This window comes from Doryrhamphus excisus, chromosome 8, assembly GCF_030265055.1.
Source record: "Doryrhamphus excisus isolate RoL2022-K1 chromosome 8, RoL_Dexc_1.0, whole genome shotgun sequence".
NCBI lineage: Eukaryota > Metazoa > Chordata > Actinopteri > Syngnathiformes > Syngnathidae > Doryrhamphus > Doryrhamphus excisus.
The window spans coordinates 2,455,751-2,473,280 of NC_080473.1; the positions used below are offsets into that span (position 1 = coordinate 2,455,751).

The 17,530-nt window shown below is 44.9% G+C and overlaps 1 protein-coding gene across 6 annotated transcripts; it reads right to left on the minus strand.

Annotated features, from left to right (window-relative positions):
* Nucleotides 1-2,139: 2,139 nt before the first annotated feature.
* Nucleotides 2,140-12,337, minus strand: ccdc9 (coiled-coil domain containing 9). Of its 6 annotated transcripts, none has more exons than XM_058080777.1 (16): nt 12,240-12,337; nt 11,327-11,384; nt 10,960-11,064; nt 10,683-10,835; nt 8,361-8,678; nt 8,201-8,284; nt 7,835-7,996; nt 7,576-7,757; nt 7,443-7,504; nt 6,963-7,007; nt 5,225-5,345; nt 4,815-4,935; nt 4,297-4,741; nt 4,028-4,216; nt 3,793-3,942; nt 2,140-2,915 (listed from the first exon to the last, which is right to left on the minus strand). In XM_058080777.1, exons 2-16 carry the CDS (start codon nt 11,327-11,329, stop codon nt 2,911-2,913), a joined length of 2,145 nt encoding a protein of 714 aa, XP_057936760.1. In that variant the 5' UTR covers nt 11,330-11,384; nt 12,240-12,337; the 3' UTR covers nt 2,140-2,910. The 6 variants fall into 6 exon arrangements, with proteins under 6 accessions (XP_057936760.1, XP_057936757.1, XP_057936758.1 ...); XM_058080774.1 differs by having other exon boundaries at nt 7,835-7,999; XM_058080775.1 differs by having other exon boundaries at nt 8,201-8,287.
* Nucleotides 12,338-17,530: the final 5,193 nt, after the last annotated feature.

The following is a 17,530-nucleotide window of genomic DNA, read 5'->3' on the forward strand; positions in this document are numbered from 1 at the left end:
TCTGGAATAAATGCATAGTTTATCATGTTAATATTATCATTGCAGTCTTAGCAGCAATCCATAGCAGTCAGTCCATAGCAACAAAACAGTCACTTTGAGGACAGGAAGTGAGGTGAGCATTACAAAGTTTGCACTGAAGCTCATTCTTTGAGTGAGGTGACTCTAAAAAGATACTACAGAGATAGAATATCTAGGTACATAATACTGTATTTATGTGTGTGTCTCCTTACAGCGACACCTTGAGGCTACGTCTTCTGCTACATTTGAAGATACCTGAATAGTACAAAAGCACCCTGCTGTGAACGAAGGACAAGGCAGATCACAAGTCAGTGCACGGCCCGGGATGTCAGAGTGATACATCCCTTTATAAACAAGCTAGGGGTCTTCTCTAAGCATTCTCAATTAAAGGGTTTCCCAAAAGGAGGGGGTGCTACTAGAAGTGTTCCTAAAGTTTAACTATAGGCATGAAGGGGAAGAATAATGCTGAGTCGGGACTTCTGTTTGATTATCAAGCCTGATGGGGGTCCAGTGGGGTTTCTAGAGGTCCTTCAAGGACAACGGAGGTTCAGGTTGATCGAGGGGCCAGCCGGCGAGTCCTTCAGCATCCCCCCCTCTAGTCCCCCAGCAGCATCCCAAACAAACTCTGGACGTTCCTCCTCCTCCCGCGCGTCCTCTCGTTGTCCTCCATCCGTCCTGCAGCCTCACGCAAGGTCTCTCAGACACCTCCGCTGCGCGTGCCCTCATCCAAATTTGGGCGCGCAGTCGGTGCGGTTGGGCGCCCCTGTGCTGGTGTTGTTGTACGGCGGATCTGGCTTCCAGAAGAAGACGTAATAAATCACCAGGACGAAGGCGGCCACGGACACGCACAGGAAATAAGCAATGGCCATGGCCACTTTCACCCAAACCTTGGTGGACATGTTGGCGTGTTTGGCCCGAGGCTCTCCGGGGTAGCTCGGCCTCCTCTTGGGGTCCCCGTTCAGCTTGTCAACGGTGACGCTCGCCCCCCCGTCGGCTGCTTTCATCTTGTGATCAGCGCCAATTTCACCTCCGCTGTCTCCTCCGTGAAGCGGCGAGGGATCATCTGAGGCGGGACGGCACGGAGCCCTCCGACCCCCACTTCCTCCGTAGCTGTCCGGTCCGGTCGGGACGCAGTGTGGGCCGCGGGGTCAGCTGTTCGAGCGGGCCAAGCTCCGGTCCTGCCGTGTCCGCGTCGGAGCTCGGCAAGCACAGCGCGTCCTCACTGCACACCGGGGGGGGGACTGAACTCAAGGAGGCTCTCATCGGCCGGATGGGACGGTTGACAAGCTAACCGAGGATTTGGAATGGCATTTTCCGGGATGCGTTTCAAAATAAAAGCAAACCGCCCACTAAAACAGCGCATTCAAATTACATTAAAAGTCGCAATCAGACGACCAAAGAATGTACTTCAGTAGCAACTTCCTCTATACGCCATGACCTTCAAATACACCAGACTACAAATTACTTCTTTAATTGAAGGCTAACAGGCACATTCTATGTAATTCTACTTAGCTCAGGTGATTACTACTTTAGAAAATAACTACATTAGAGTTTCAGAAATAAGTGAATATTTGGTTTGAAAATCTCGAAGGTTTTTACGAATGGATCTCAGTGACCAACTTAATGAAATTAACACTATATTGTTGAGATGCCAGCAAATCTCCCATGTAAAACTGCACTTGTAACACATTCTAAAACTGTTAGTTCAATTTAAAAATGCTCTCCAAACAGTTACTATCTCCATCGATGCAAAGGACACAATGAACTCTTATTGTGAAGAGGCCGTGGCGTCATTTGCGGTGCATCTTCAAGTCCTTTCTGTCAAACTTAACGCATGGTGGCAAAAGGAGGGGCTGAAAGTGCGCAACATCCAGTGATTGGGTCATAGTTTGAGGCAGAATGTCCCGCAGCAGCAGATGCTGGGGGGCGCAGTGCTGAGCTGAGGCAGTTTTTTTTTAATCCTCCAGCACACTCGCTGTTATTTAAAAAAAAAAAAAAGTCTTGCTATGATGAGTCACAGGCTTTCACCCCCTTCCTGTCCTACAAGGTCAAACTCGTCCAGGAGCAGCAGCTTAAAACATACATGCACTCATGTCTTGCTGGGTGGCCAACGACAGAAAATTCACCTCCTGACATGGAATTTTTATTCATTGCTTTAAGCAGCTGCTTTAGGGTCTGTGTCATATCATGAATACATCGAGACCCGTTTCCACACATACACTTAATTGTCCATTTCAATCTTGCATTATACAAACTGAGGAGAATTTTTGGAACACCTAATTATGAATCCTTATTGTAGTTCCCATCTTCTGAGCAGAGAATGTATTACTGCAGTGACATAAGACGTGTGCATTGCAGCAGAAACATCAACTAACCTGAGCTCAACAAGAAAGGGGCAACAGAAAACAAGTGCATCCTTTTGTTTGAACATTTAAATGCACAATTGGCTATACAGTGGACTATTTTGCATATTGCCTGCCGACTGCCGCTTAAATCAGATAAAAACTGTAGAAAAATACCTGTTGTCGATGACGACTTAAAAGAGTTATTGCAAATAAAAAATGTGAATGTCACTCTGTGCAGACGGGGCAGCCTTGTGATTGGTTCATCTGAGGGAGGGATTGTGGGGGTGTGGTCACAGGGCGTGCTGTCAGCTGATTCCAGCAGCTCGGTTCAAGTGATGAAGTTGTCCAGATGTGCTCGTCTGCCTTGCCGTCAGCCCTGAGACGTGACACTCCCAAAGACGGACGAGTGAAAGCGGAGCACGGCGCGGCGGCGAGGCTTTGCCCCTCCCTCTCCTTGTGAAGTTTTTTTTTGTTTGTTTGTGCGTGTGAGAGACATCACTCCAGCAATGTCATCGTCTTCAGGAGCAAGCCAGCGGCGGCGGCGGCTTCAGCCTGTTAATGCAAAGTCACCATTCACTATGCTTTCCTCATCATGGCAGGTACATGTCAACAATGCCCTCCCTCGTCTGTGCAACACCGACAGGACGTATACCGTCCATCTTCATGTTCAGTCTGGCAGCCAGCGTGGGGCTGAGCAGCATCTTGTGACTTAATCCAATCAGACTTCAGCACTTTGTGCTGCTGTGGTGTTTTATCTACTCCGTCATCATTCCAGCAGCTCGTTTCCTGTCAAAAACCTAATTGTGCCTCTCCTCTCTGGTTTCCACCACAATGAGGTCATGTGACTGATGGTTATTAGAAAGGAGCTTTATAGCCCATACAACAAGCATGGGTGCAGTTTCCATCAATCGATGGTTGGGTTTTAATGTGGGAGTCCAAGCAACACATCCTCCCGTGACAAATTTTCAACTCTGCCATTAGCCAAAGTGACGCCACCACAGCCAAAAGCCGAGTGCTTGTTGTGGCCGTTATATGAGCTGAGGGAAAAACAAGATCACAACTTCTTTGTCACTTATCCAACGTGACTGAAAAGCGGGAAATGATGATGTTACTGTGGAGATGGGAGACCTCCACCAGGTGATGTCACCTCTTGGAACACGGCTTATGCACTATGGGCAATGTCTAATTGACTAAAATCAAATCAGAACTCTTCATCTTAAAAAGACGGACAACTGCCTGACTCCAATTGTGTGGGAAACGCCCTATTCTGTTCCCGGTGCACAAAGCAAAAAAACGATCCAACATCAGCGACCTCCGCCCTCACAAATGGACACAAACACACCTGACATTCCAGGTGTCCTTATACTTTTGTTTTCATGGCATAAACAAACATGGCGACTATGAAGAGTGTCATTGATCTGTGGCGTACCTGAGGTTGGCTGTTGGGGGGGAATCTCTGATGTGGTGGTGGTGTCAGTGACGTGATCTCCATTCGTGTCATTGTCGTCATCTCTTCCTGCTTCAGCGGCGGCGGCGGCCTCGGTCACCAGGACAGCGGGTGGCGGACTGTCAGCTTTGTCTGCCATCAGATGACAAAGGAAGAACTAAACATACGACAGTACCTCCCCCTACTACCAAGGAATGAAGTTGGACTTGAGGTGTACCTTGCGAATCGGGGGCAGTCGTTTCCGGGTTGTCTTCACTGACCTCCAGGGCGGCGGGTTCAGACACCTCTGATGGAGTGACCTCAGACGATGATGGCGGTGTTTCCAAGGAGTCTGCAGGAGTGGACTCCGGTTCTGAGACTATGACGGCTCGTTGGACTTCCGCCTTTTCTGGAGTGGCTGGAGCAGCTGTGTTGGAACGGAGGGGAGGAAGAGCCATTGAAATAAAGTGCTCTGAGATGCGCTGATAATTGAGAAAAAAGACGTACCTGTGTCCCCCTCAACGGTGGTGGTGTCCTCCGCCTCCTCCTTCTTTTGTGCAGGGCTGTTCTCAGCACTGGGGGGTTTCAGTGAGCTCTCTCCCCCCATGCTGCTCCGTGGTGACAGCATCTCCATCTCCTCCCCCCAGTCCGAAACAGGCTGGTGGCCGTCCAGCGGGGAGAAGGGGCTAACAGGCTTCCCCGCTTCGGATGGGCCCAGCGAGGCTGCTGAGGGAGGCGGTATGTGGACCTTGGGCCGGGGGGTCCGCTGCTCTTTGGGGCTTCCGGCCGACGACGGTCTGGAGCGAGGCAAGGATGTAGTGGGGGAGTCGTCTTTGCCAGAGTCTTTCTTCTCATCGCCCCTGGAATCATTTTCATCGTCTGACCCTTCCTGCTCTCCATCGCTGGCGTCTTCCCACTGGTCCTCATCCTCCTCATCTCCAGCCTCGGCCGCCTGGGAGAAGATGCAGTGAGACTACTGTCGGAAGAGTCTATTATGACAATTCTCCTCCTTTTCTCACACCTACCTTCTCTTCTGGAGGAGGTTTGGACTTCTCTTTCTCCTTCTGGGTCTTCTCCCGCTTTGGCTTGTCATTCTTCTCCGTCTCCTCATCTTCTTTTTCACCTTCCCAGCGGTTGTCATGCATGCTGACAAGAGTGCTTGTTACATGTGCAACCATGCAATAATTCCCATTTGAATCCTAAATTAACCATGCAACAATCCTGAAATCTAAACATCACAAATGTGCCCTCTCCTCATGACAGCATTTCATTCACATTGTATCAATTTCCAAGAAATTACATGTTTAATAGTAGATTCTACTGTTCCTTTTGGCCAATGCCAATAATGTACATCCACACAGAAACCATAGGGCCCTATGCTAGTAAAAGAATGGTCAGGATGCTCTGTCCATCTGTTTCAGAAAATGAGTGCTACCTATAGCTGGGCTTCTGTCCTCTTCCTTTTCCTCTGCTCTGGTCTCCTCTGGATCCCTGCTGCCTGCCCTGGGACAGGAAGTCGCCAAATGTGGGCGTTTTAGGGGGTCGCTTGCCGTCATCTGCAGGACACGATGCAAATGCAAAGCAAATATAAAAAACAGAGGTGGCTTGTTCGTAAAGCAGCTGCCATGCAAACCTGTGCAGCATGCATGCGTTGAACGTTAAAGGGATAGTTGGGATTTTTTTTTAACATAAAGTTGCAAAACATCAACACCCCCCCCCCATAAGCCCAATTCTGGTTGGTTTTGGTGATGAGGAAAGTGGTTCCGGTTAGTCGGTGGGGCCACTTAAAGAGTTTGGCCGCTCAAAACAATCATCTCAGTCTGCACTTTCTCTCTTCCGTTGTATCAATGCGCGCCATCGCCTGTCCATTGTTGTGTACGTGATGCAAGCGTCGTGGGCCTCTTCTTTTCAATGTGTATTGTTTTGAGAAGCCAAATCCTTTACTTACAGGGCAGCTATTATGCCTTTTCCACTTTTCTGACACCGTTGACGCACTACACTACTGATGGGGATGTCATGTCAAAATCTGAACGATCATGCTGATGATCTGAGGTGCTTTTCCATCAAGCATTGTTATGACGATCACATAAATTGCACCAAATACTCCCAAGTCGGGTGCGTTTTGCAAAAAAAATATTTTTCATAAAATCACAATTACTTTAGTCCACACTGGAAAAAGTTAACATCTTCGCTAAGAGAAGTAAGAAAAAGAGCTTTGATGCCTCTGAGAATTGAAAAACAACAGCGCAAAAGAAGATAAGGTGAGAAAGAAGCAAAAGGATGGAGGATGAGCACGAGGGAGGAAGGTCACAGCCTGAAAGCTCTCCAGGGATGCGTGCAGGAAGGATAAGAGGAAGAAGCAGCTTGAAGAAGCAGGCAGGAAGGTGACAAAAAGGTCAAAAATGAGAACGCGGGAAGCACAAAAGAAATGAGGGGCTCAGAGGGAAGAGATTGGAGATGAGGACGCTGGAGTCATTCAGTCAATTAAGACGCTTATCCCGCCACCGGGTGATGTCATGTCGACGCCACTTATTCCACTTACAGTCTGGCACGGGGACAAAGCAGGGAATCAAGTGCAGCTAAATATAATTCTCAGCTTCACATCCCGTCTGATGCCAACTACCTTCCACTGAAATGGATCCACATTTTCATGATACTCTGTGTGTCTGACTGACGCCTCGCTATTATAATACAACTTTGATGGGCAATAAGCAGGCTTGGTGATGCACAATCAAATTACCCTAACTTCAACTGCCCCCAGTAAAGATTTGACTTCCTGTGTAATACCACTCTGCTCCTCAAGAGGCATCAATGTCGGTGGAAAGATCGTCACCATAAAGATGATGAGTGTCACTCTTTTCATTCGGCTGCTGAGATGAAAATGTCACCCCGAAGCGTTTCATCTAATGGTATCTGAAACGCCGACATTGTGCTGATGTGGTGCCCCCATGCTGGTTTGGGGCGTAAAATAAATGAAAAAGGAAGCGGCTTGTGTCGTGTAATGCGAGCACACAACACACAGGGGAAGCAGCCGTCTTCAGACTCAAATGCAAATTAGCCGTGATGAAAATGAGTCTCACACAAACATACGTGGACGAATGGATGCAAACACACACACACACACACACACACACAATTGCGAACGGCGGGAACCATCCGCGGGCTGGTCTAACCTGAGGCTCTGCCCCGAGGCTCGCCACGAAAGTTACGCCCCCGGGCTGCGGAGAGGACACACAAAGACACTAAACACGAATGCAAGCCAGAGAGATGCACTGTGGGAATACACACATGTACATCTAACATCTAGTATGTGCTTTAGGGCAACAATGGCTGCTGATTTATTGTTATTCACGAGTCGGTATGGACCCTGGGTGACTGCGAGGTCTCCTGGGAGATCATAACACTCCTCCAGGGAAATACAGCCAGCACTTAGCTAACGAGCTTAACCGACATTTGTCTTGGTCAGCAATGTCCTGTGGTACACTACATGGACATAAGTGTTGGGACATTCACAGCACAGCATACAATTGTCCAAATTGTGTTGTTAATGCGAGGGATTGATTTTGAGATAACTAAGGACTGTAGTCCAACCTCTCATTGAGCCATCCCTTGTTTTGTAGTTGCGTATCTTATACTACCATGGCAACACTCACCCCTCCTGCCACCCTGCTCTGCCGTGACACCCTCTGCCGCCACTTGTGCGTCGTCCTTGAACCTGTCAATAAAGTGGTAGGGTTCTCATGATGCGATGTCATACTCACACATGCCGGTAGGACACGCTCTTACATGTTCTCCGTCTTCTGCGCATCCCACTCTCGTCTCCACTGGCCGGTGGCGTTGCGATGGCGTGCCAGTCGCTCCTCGTCAATCTGCTCGCGCTCCTTCTTCCAGCGCAGGTACTCGGCCCGTTCGCGGCCCGTCATCGACATGGTCATGTCCATGGAGCCTCTCGGGCCGGGGCGCCGACTCTGCAGAGTGGCAGCAGGGGAAGTGAAGCCTGCCGCGGCAGGAAGTAGGGCATCCAAGCATCGCCACGGTCACTTACGGTCCATTCTTTCTCCAGGTCAGTCCCGGTCTTCACGTTGTCGAAGTCTAGCCCGCCCCAGTTTCGTACGTGTCTCCTGCTGCCCTCTTTGCGGTCGGTGTCTGGAGCCGGGCCGGAACGTCGTGGGTCATCCAGGAAGTTACGGATGGGCTTGTCTCCGTCCTGCTGAGAAGAGAAATCACTGTAAGTATGTTTATCCCATTACGCGACTGCTTGGGGACGCTCAAATATGCCACCATCAGTCATTAAATAGCCATCGGCCCCCACATTAAAACCTGCCAAGAGCCCCAGATGTCCAGATCCGCTACTGCTTTCATGCAAGCACATTTTAACATGTAACCAAACTCATCAAAAGGCAATTTGTACCCGTTGTCCTCTCTCATACTCTGCTATTCTCTCCATTTCTTCATTCATCTTCTCGATGTTCTGTCGCCTTTTCTCCTCCCATTCCTGCTTAGAGAGACGACACATTTTCAATACCTGCCAGTTGACACTACAACCTCAAATACTAAATGTGTCTGATTACCTTGGACTTCCTGTCCACGCCCCCTGGTGTCCCTCCAGCATCTGCATCTCCTCCTCCTCCTCCTCCTCCTCCTCTCCCTCTCCTTCCTCCCCGTCGCCCTTGTCCCCCCATTTCAGCTGGCTCTCCACCTCTAGGGGTACGGGGTTCCCGTTCTCTCCTCTCCTGGCGACCACCGCCGCCTCCACCCCCTCTGGGACCTCCTCCCCTCCCCACTCGCCCCGAGCCTGTCCTCCTGGGGGGGCTGTGGCCGTCGCTGTCCTCGGACACTTTCCGACCGCGGGGCGTGGGCGGCTTCCATTCGTCCACGATTCTGGCATCCTGCAGGGAACAGGAAGCGGTTTGTCTTTTAGCATTTCAGCTCCATTAGAGTGGCGCTACACTGTGGTTTCTGGGCTCCATTTAAGCCTGAATTAGGCTTCAGGTTCGGCGTCTTGATTGATTTATAGCTCCTTCAGCAGGGTCCAGAGTTATGAACATCATATAGCAACAGGATCGGTCCAATCTTGTGGAGACAATTTTAGCTGATCTTTGAACTACAGAGGTTTGGCAGCCGATTCCGCTCCTGAAGATCGGATCAAGACATCCCTATGAGATGCTGCGTTCAAATGCTGTCAAACAAAGTGGGACATAAACATTCAAAAACTGGGGAATTTCTAACTGCAATTTCAAAATAAAATAATGGCCCGTACTGTATTTACAAAATGTTTCTCCATTTACATACAAATTGCATATTTACAAGTTGAGTGTTTCCCACAGCCTGGTGGTTGGGGACTCCTAAGCTTGGGAATGTGATGTGCCGTTTTACACATGTGAAAATACTGCAAGAATGCTTCCTTACGGATCTTAAAATGCAGCTCTGAAATCACTCATGTATATTGCACTCGTTTAACTGCTCATATTTACTTATTAGACATAATCTCTCCAGGAAAGCGGGCAGCCGTCACCACCCAAGCATTTCCATGCAGGCTTATACAAGCCTTTGTTAATGTCGGAATTTAGTTTCTCTTATTGAGTTATAGTAAAATAAACCACACACTGGAAATTCAAAACATGCATCCAGTGGTTGTCCTACAAGGCCAGGCTTGCAAAGTGTAGCTTCTGGTGAGCATGTGACGCCAACAGAACAGAACATTGCACATAAAAGGGAGACACAAACAGATTACAGAGCGTGTCCTCCTGGACGTGTGTGGACTTTATGACATTATGTTGATCTAACGAGCGCGTCGGCGCTGCTCTGGTTTCTTCCCGGGAAGGTCGCTCCTTTCAAGTGTTTACCTTTTGGAACGCATGCAGAACAAAGACTCCTCTCCTGAGGACGCAAACAGCACATCTTTGCTCTGTGACGTCCCGAACTTGATTGATTCTGCTGCTCACTTTCTTGTATAAATGTCACCAAGCAGCCTGATTTATCAACTGTTTGATCCAATGGGTTAGACAAATATATATTTCATCTTCGGCCATCAGAATGTGGCTGGGAGGTCTTGGTTAAAAATAAACATATTATGATCGGTTTCTTGGGTTTGACTAACGTGTGTGTGTGTGTTGATATGCCCCAAAGGAAATAATGCAAATACCGTAAGTTGCATCAGTCTAATAGATCATGGGGGGGGGGGGGGGGGGGGGCAAGATCAAGAAAAGACACTTAATCTGGAAGTTATTAAATAGTTATTAAATATTCAACTACACAATAGCACACAGAACAACAGGCTAAATAGATGTCCGATTGATGTTCACGTATCACGTTAACTCTTTGTCAGCTACACAATAGTAAAAAGAACATACCTGGGAGGCTGAATAGGCTAAAAGAACGTAAAAAGCCAGCGAGTCCAACAAGCAAGTTACCCGTAAGCAAGTTCATCAAGCTCCCGATCTCATTCCAGGTCACTGAATGGCACGAGCAGTTTTGTCACAAGCATTGCACGCCTTCTGGAGTTTGATGGTGGTAATGTTCACTCCTTGGCTTACACTGTAAGTCACAGGACTAGCCAAACTATGAAAAAAGTGACTTCTAGTCCAGAGATTATGGTAATATGTGTCCATAGAATGCCATAATGGGCATCAAACGTGAGAAAATAACCTCCCTCGCTTTTTCATTGTGGCTTTTAATGAATGATGTCATTAAGGAAAAACCTCCTTCCTCATGGACATGATACTGCCGGCTTTGCTACAGATCTTAAAATGCAGCCTAGTGCTCTGCCGACTCAGTCAGTCAGCGGCAGACATGGGAGCTGACATTGGATCATTTTGTTTCCTTATGTTGCTGTCAGACTGCGAGTGTGATGTTAACATTTGTGTCCTCCTGTCCGAGTCATTACCACTTACCCCTGATGAGGACCCGGGCGTGTCGACTGCGAGCGTGAAGTTTTCTTTCTCTGTCTTCCTACGGTCTGACTCTGGCTCGTGGGGGCGGGGCTTGCGGGGCGTGGTCACTGCAATACCCTCCTGCTCTGCCTTCTTCTTGTCCTCTTCTATTTCCTGTTCCAAAAGCATGTCAATGCATTCCAGCAAACAAACAAAGCTTTGACGGTCAAGCAGGTGTTTGGATGTCCTGACAAAGACTCGCTTACATCAGGTGCAACAGGCCCTAACCCCTTAATACCTGATAGCGCTTGACCAGAGCTTCGTTCTTTTTCCTTAAGGCTTCAATTCTTTTGTCCAGCTCTGCATCCTTCTCCTCCTTGGTCTTGAGGTCCACCGCTGAAGACTGACACCCACAAGAAGAGGAAAAACACAAAAATAGACAACCAAAAGAAACCATGTGAAACGTCATCATTTGGGTGTAAAATAGTCAAACGGTAAGAGAGCACCATCTAGTGGACTGGGAAAGTTGTTCTCATAGCAGATGAGTAAAATTCCATTTAGCCATCTGTGAAGTGTAGACATCTCTCCATGTATTGTTACACAAAATGGCTAATAAAAATGCTTACTTCTACATTTTCTAACATTACCGTGTCTGTTTCACTCACCATGGCCGTTACTGGCTTGTCGTCAAGCACAGGCGGACAGGACCACACTGATGTTGCACTGAAAAAGAAAAAAGCGGCCATCAGTTCCTTCACGGAGGATGAACAATTTCCATGTTGCTCTTGTCAATAAAGTTCAGCTTTTGTATTAAAGGGTAGTTTGTTTTCATTGAGGTCACTGTAAAAGACCGCTTTAAATGACCTGACCCATATGTCCATAGGTTTTTAAGTAGGTGTGGATGCCCGTTTGTCTCTATGGCATCCAGGGTACCCTGCCTTGCACACAAAGTCAGGTGGGATAGGCACCAGCTCACCCGTGACCCTAATGAGGACCAGCGGTATATTTAGTGGATGGATGTAGAGTTTAGTTTACTAGATAGTTCGGTGCAGTGGCAATGTCTTAATGGAAAATAAGTGCTGTGCATTGGCTGTTGCATTTACAAAATGCATCACAGCATTTTAACCACACCTATTTGCCAAAATAGTCGTAAGGTATAGTGACATGCTATACTCACGTTATTCGTTCCCTTGATCAAATTAAGAGGTGAAGCTACTTTAGCACATAATGGCTCAAGATAAGCTCATCTCAGGTGAGGTAAAGAGACAGGTGCGCGCATGCGTGGAACACAGAGCGTCTGTCTAAATCCTAGCCGTGTAAGCTAATCAAAAGGTGTTACAGTATGGGGGGAGGGTTGCATAAAATAAATACTTCGACTCAGGACAAACACGGAGAACCTTCCCGCGCTCTTCCAGACGTTCCGTTGACCAGCGTGTGACTTAACGTAACATAAACGCGGCTAGCCATGACACAAAGCGCTGCTGGCAAGGAACACACCGTCGGTACGGACAACGCGCCTCTAAAACGAACGAGGTTAACGTCACAGCCATCTTAAGTTTCGTTTTAAAATTACTTCACCTCGGTGTGCTCGATGAGTTCGTCTGTGTAGCTCTTTCCCCACTTCCAGCCTCACCGTGTCCTCATTATTTGGCTTCCGGTTTGCAGCGGCTCACTTCCTGCCAAAAAATGAGCCACACTGGGCGGATTTAAAGGGACAGTATAACTTCCGCTTCAGCTAATCTTATTACTCTAATTCACATATAATCTTACGTATCTTGCATAATCACTGATATAGTTTCCTGTGGCTAAGTGGTAAATAAAGTTAACGGATCAACAGAAGTACACTTTGAGCATTTTTAAAGAGGTAAAGTAAATGTTAAGCGGGAACATACCAGCAGATGGCGCTAAAGGCATGCATGAGCAGTCATTTGCCCACATTGTCGCCAAAACAATGGAGATAACTAATAAATAGCAGATGTGTTTTACCTTGGGCCTCAGCTGTGAGCAGGGCACCTGCAACAACAACGCATCGGAAAAAACTAAATATTAAAATCATAATGACATAATTTGTTTGTTCTGCAGAACTCGACTTGACCCAAATGTGGGCACACAATGACATAATTTGGCCTGCTGTGATGTCATGTGATCACAGTGGCATGATGAGATGAGAATGTGACATTGTTATATAATCAAACAACATGTTTGTTGTGTTTTTACAGGTCTAAGGTGCATTATCATGGCTGGTGGGGAAGTTCATTTATTTGCCCATTTGTGTTGGTCTAGTCTGGTCATCCCAAAGTGGATCCCCTGTCACAGGAAGTGTGTGTGTGTGCGTTAGAGGGTGGGGGGTGGGGTTTCTGTGTGATGATCTCATTGTTGAGAGAGCCAAACAAGCTCTCAGGAGACAACACCGGAGCCCTTGAGGTTCTGATCACGGAGAGATGACACTGACGCCGGCTACTCTTGTTTATAAACAAGCTGGTCTCCAGGGCTGATAGGGAGGAGGGGGGTAATGGAAAATGTCTGTGTGTGTGTCTCTGGGCAGTTTAGCCAACATTGCTGAAGTTCCCTGCTGTAGTATGCATGCCAGGACACTAGTTGGCAATGTTGGCAACACATGCACAACAACAATATTATTTTCATAATATTATTTAAAAATTCATTCATTCATTCATTTTCTACCGCGTTTCCTCACAAGGGTTGCGGGGGTGCTGGAGCCTATCCCAGCTGTCTTCGGGCGAGAGGCCGGAGAAAACCCACGCATGCACGGGGAGAGCATGCAAACTCCACACAGAGATGGCCGAGGGTGGAATTGAACCCTGGTCTCCTAATTATTTACAAATTAAAATATGAAATTTAATTCCCATATTGTAACTATTATAACTTTTCCCCTTTATTTTGCTATTATTGTTTCTCATAATAGTCTGACTTTTTTTAAACCTATTTGTTCTCACAATATTCCACATTTATTATTTTATAATTGAGATCTTTTTGTCTTGTTAGAATACAGCATCCATACATCCATTTTCTTCTGTGTCATGGGACAATATATATTTCAACTTTATGCTACAAAAATTTTTTCTTGATAATGTTATGATGTTCTTGTCACCTTCAGACTTTTTCTCTTAATATTTTGACTTCATGCTTGTAAAATTACTATTGATTTTTGCACTTTTTTTGTTTTTGTGCCATGGGCCAGAAATGGCCCCTGGGCTGCACTTTGGACATCCACTAGAGTTTAATTACACAAGGGGAGGTCTGAACTTCTTCCAGCGAGAAAGGCATCCTAAAAAAAACCAAAGGACACAAACATGGGCCACTTTGAACTTTTTACATTAATGTTTGTAACTTTTTATATTGTTTTATGAGCATCCATATCTATGACATGACTTGCATGCACTCACTCGTAGATAGTGTGTTTCTGATCACGTACGAGCATTTGAGATAGCAGGTTTCTTTGCATCAACGCTGACAGAGGGCGCACGCCCGGGCATGTACCTGGCTGAAGACCCGCCCCCTTTGCGCCCACCTCACTCCAACCAAGTAGAGTGGGAACGAAAGGGGGGTTCCTTCCAGCTGATTAGCCGACCTTTGACCCTGCGGTGATTTCCCCTCCCGCCTCCCAGCCATTCCCAGCTGGGCAAAGAGCAGGAAGACAATGCAGGTGGGTGTCAAGGGTTGTGCGGGCGGGGGTGGGTGTCAGAAGTCTTTGGAGATGTTAATGCCATGAAGCACTGTCAGAAGGAAGCTGGAAGAGCTCAGTGTGTTTGTTTTGTTTAGGATATGTTTAACAAAGTTACATCACGGGACATCACATGATTATACTGTATCTGCACTAGTCAGCATGTCCGAAAAGAAGTAGGAAGAAGCACAATGTATTTAATACTTGGCAGCTACTGATTCTGATACTCTTTCTTTACTTTCTGACATACATAAGACATAAGAAAAAAATCAAATATAATAATCGATTATTGTATTTAATTTATTATTATTTACTATTTAATAATAAAATCATATTTGCTTTCTTATTATTTTGTCTTATATTACTATTATTATTATGAAATAATAAATGAAATATAATAAATTATTATTGTTATATTTTCTTATTATTACTATTTTTAAACAATTTTATTTATTTGTCTTTTTTATTTTGTATATGATTAACAAAGTCTTAAACGTTTTTATTATTATTATAGGTATATATAACTTTAAAAAACATTAAATTTTCAGATTACCATTATCATAATCATTGTTATATTATTATTTAATTAATAATAAATATTATTATAATGTTGTAAATAAAAAGTAAGAAATTGTTAATCGTACACAAAATAAAATCACAATAAAGTCAATTAATAAGATAAATATATGAAAACAATAATATACAAAGAGATATAATATAATAAATATAATAAATATAATAATATATAATAATATATAGAATATATATAAAATGTACAAATTAATCAAGATGAAGGATAAAGAATACATACTGTAAATAATGACAGTAAGAGAAAGTGCTGTGTTGCAAATGGAATATAGCACTCTCATCAGTACTAGTATAGTGCGTACATTGTGTACTTGAGCAATGTTTCGTGTTATCACGTTGCTGCAGTGGAATATTGGATGACTTTATGGGTGACTTTGTGACACGGATACCCTGAAAAAAATGTTACGTGAAGGTGACATAACTGATCATTCACTGTTGAAAACAAGGTGGATGTCGGCTGTCGGATGCTGGTGGTTTGGTGTCTCATGAGTGTTTCGCATGCTCCGTGTCATCACACACTATCACTCACAAAGGTCACGACCCATCCTAGCTTCCTCAACGCCAGTCACGTTGCGCCACGTTGCTCTTCCTTCCTTCTGAAAACAACATATTTCCTCACCAGGGCACTGGTTCTCGATGTGCACTGTACTATATATTCAAGTTGTACTTCTAATGCCCGTGGGTCATTTTGTTTTATTAGCAAATAAAATGAAAGATGGCCTACATCAGAGTCTTACAAGAAGGTTGGGTGTCTCAGTAAAAAGGGAAAGAAACGTTGGCAGCAGAAGGTCAGCATAGAATATAACATGCATGTAAGAGGGGCTGCATAGTGGATGAGTGGTTTAGTTTTTACACTAATCTTATAAATTTAGAATAAAGTTTGACTTTTTTTCTTATAAATATACAATTTTTTTCCCCAAAATGTATGATTTTATTCTTGTAAATTTATGACTTTATTCTTGTAACATTGTGATTTAGTTTTTTGTACATTTATGACTTAATTCTTGTAATATTATGACTTAGCTTTTTGTAAATATATGACTTAATTGTTGTAAGTTTATGACTTTATTCTTGTAAAATTATGACTTTTGAAGAAAGTTTGATTTTCCCCCCCACAAATGTATAATTATATTGTTGTAAATGTATGACTTAATTCTTGAAATTTTCTGACTTTATCCTTTAAAATGTATGACTTCAGAATTAAATTGTAAATTTATGAGCATAAAGTCAGAAAGTTTTGAGAAAATAAAGTTGTAAATTTAGCAGAATAAATATATTCTTGTAAATGTACGACTTTATTCTAAAGTCATAAGACGTTAGAATAAAGTCAAAAGTATGAGAAAAAAGTTGTGAATGTCGCAAAATAAATACATTTCTGCATAAATGTTTTTCTGGCACATTTATGACTTTATTCTTCTAAATTTATGACTATATAATAAGGTTGGATTTTTTTCTCTGAAATTTAGAACTTTCTTTTAGAAAATTTGACTTCAGAATACATTTAAGTTTTTCCCTCATCAATGTATGACTTTATTCCTCTAAATGTATGACTTTATTCTTGTAAAATGACTGCTCCTCGTTCCATTTTTGCTTTTTTTCCATAATGTGTTGTGGGCCACACATTGGACACCCCGAGTGTTGTGTTTGCTTTTATTCTGGTAGGGGATTCCTTGTGGCAGTGAATGGACTTCCTGTGGTCTCATCTTCCACAACAAGCGCTGACATGCCCCCCGATACGCAGCTGTTGTGTCTCCACCTCTCTGCCTTCACTCAGACCTTTTAGTGTTTTTTTTTTTGGGTCCCGACACACTTGGCTTTTATTGACTCACACTTTGGTGTCTGGGTTGAAGTCCCACAGAGCGCCATGATAGCCGGCATTTGTATTTAAACACTCAACTTCCTGCATGTGCTACTATGTGCGGGATGTCTCGTGCCGAGCCAACGAGCAGATCGCTCACTCACATGCTAACTTCCTTCTCAGCCTCCACCCCACCCCCGCCCCTTCTCTTGGCTTGACACTTTCAGTCGCTGTAAGGCAGCAGCAGAGAGTCAGCCTCCGGTGTCGAGTTTCTCTGCCGGGTCAGACGGACAAGTTGCTGAAATCATCTCTTCCCTGTTTATAAGGCTCTTTATTAGACAGGTTCGACGCTCACTGTACGAAATGTCCGCAAGTGCCACGGTGACGTAGCTTGGAATCCCCCTCGCTGGTCAGCTGCGTGCACGTGCCTGCTGCTCGTGAGCCAAAATGTCTTTAGGTCAGAGCTGCATGCCAAACTTTTACTACGAAGGGCAGCATGTAGAATGGACAAATAATTGCTATTTTCCCCACACACATTAACAGATACCTTCAATAATAATTGATAATTCAACAATTGGACGGTTTTATTTATGATCTCATTGCAAGACATTGATAGGCAAATAAATGGCAAATAAATACTTACTTACTTACTTCTTTTACATTTTGTTGACATTGTTACTCAAAATGTTGCTTATTTTATTCATATTCTGACTATGCTGTCTATAAATGTAAATGTGGCTTCTGCAGCCACAAGGAATTTCCCCGCAAAGGATCAATAAATTATCTATCTATCTATAACTT

Bases quoted from the DNA above. Each gene is read 5' to 3' on its own strand.
- ccdc9 (XM_058080773.1), bottom strand. The intron at 7,758-7,834 runs GTAAGTGACCGT...GCCACTCTGCAG, and splicing joins ACCTGGAGAAAGAATGGACC to AGTCGGCGCCCCGGCCCGAG. The intron at 4,742-4,814 runs GTAGGTGTGAGA...ATCTTCTCCCAG, and splicing joins AACCTCCTCCAGAAGAGAAG to GCGGCCGAGGCTGGAGATGA.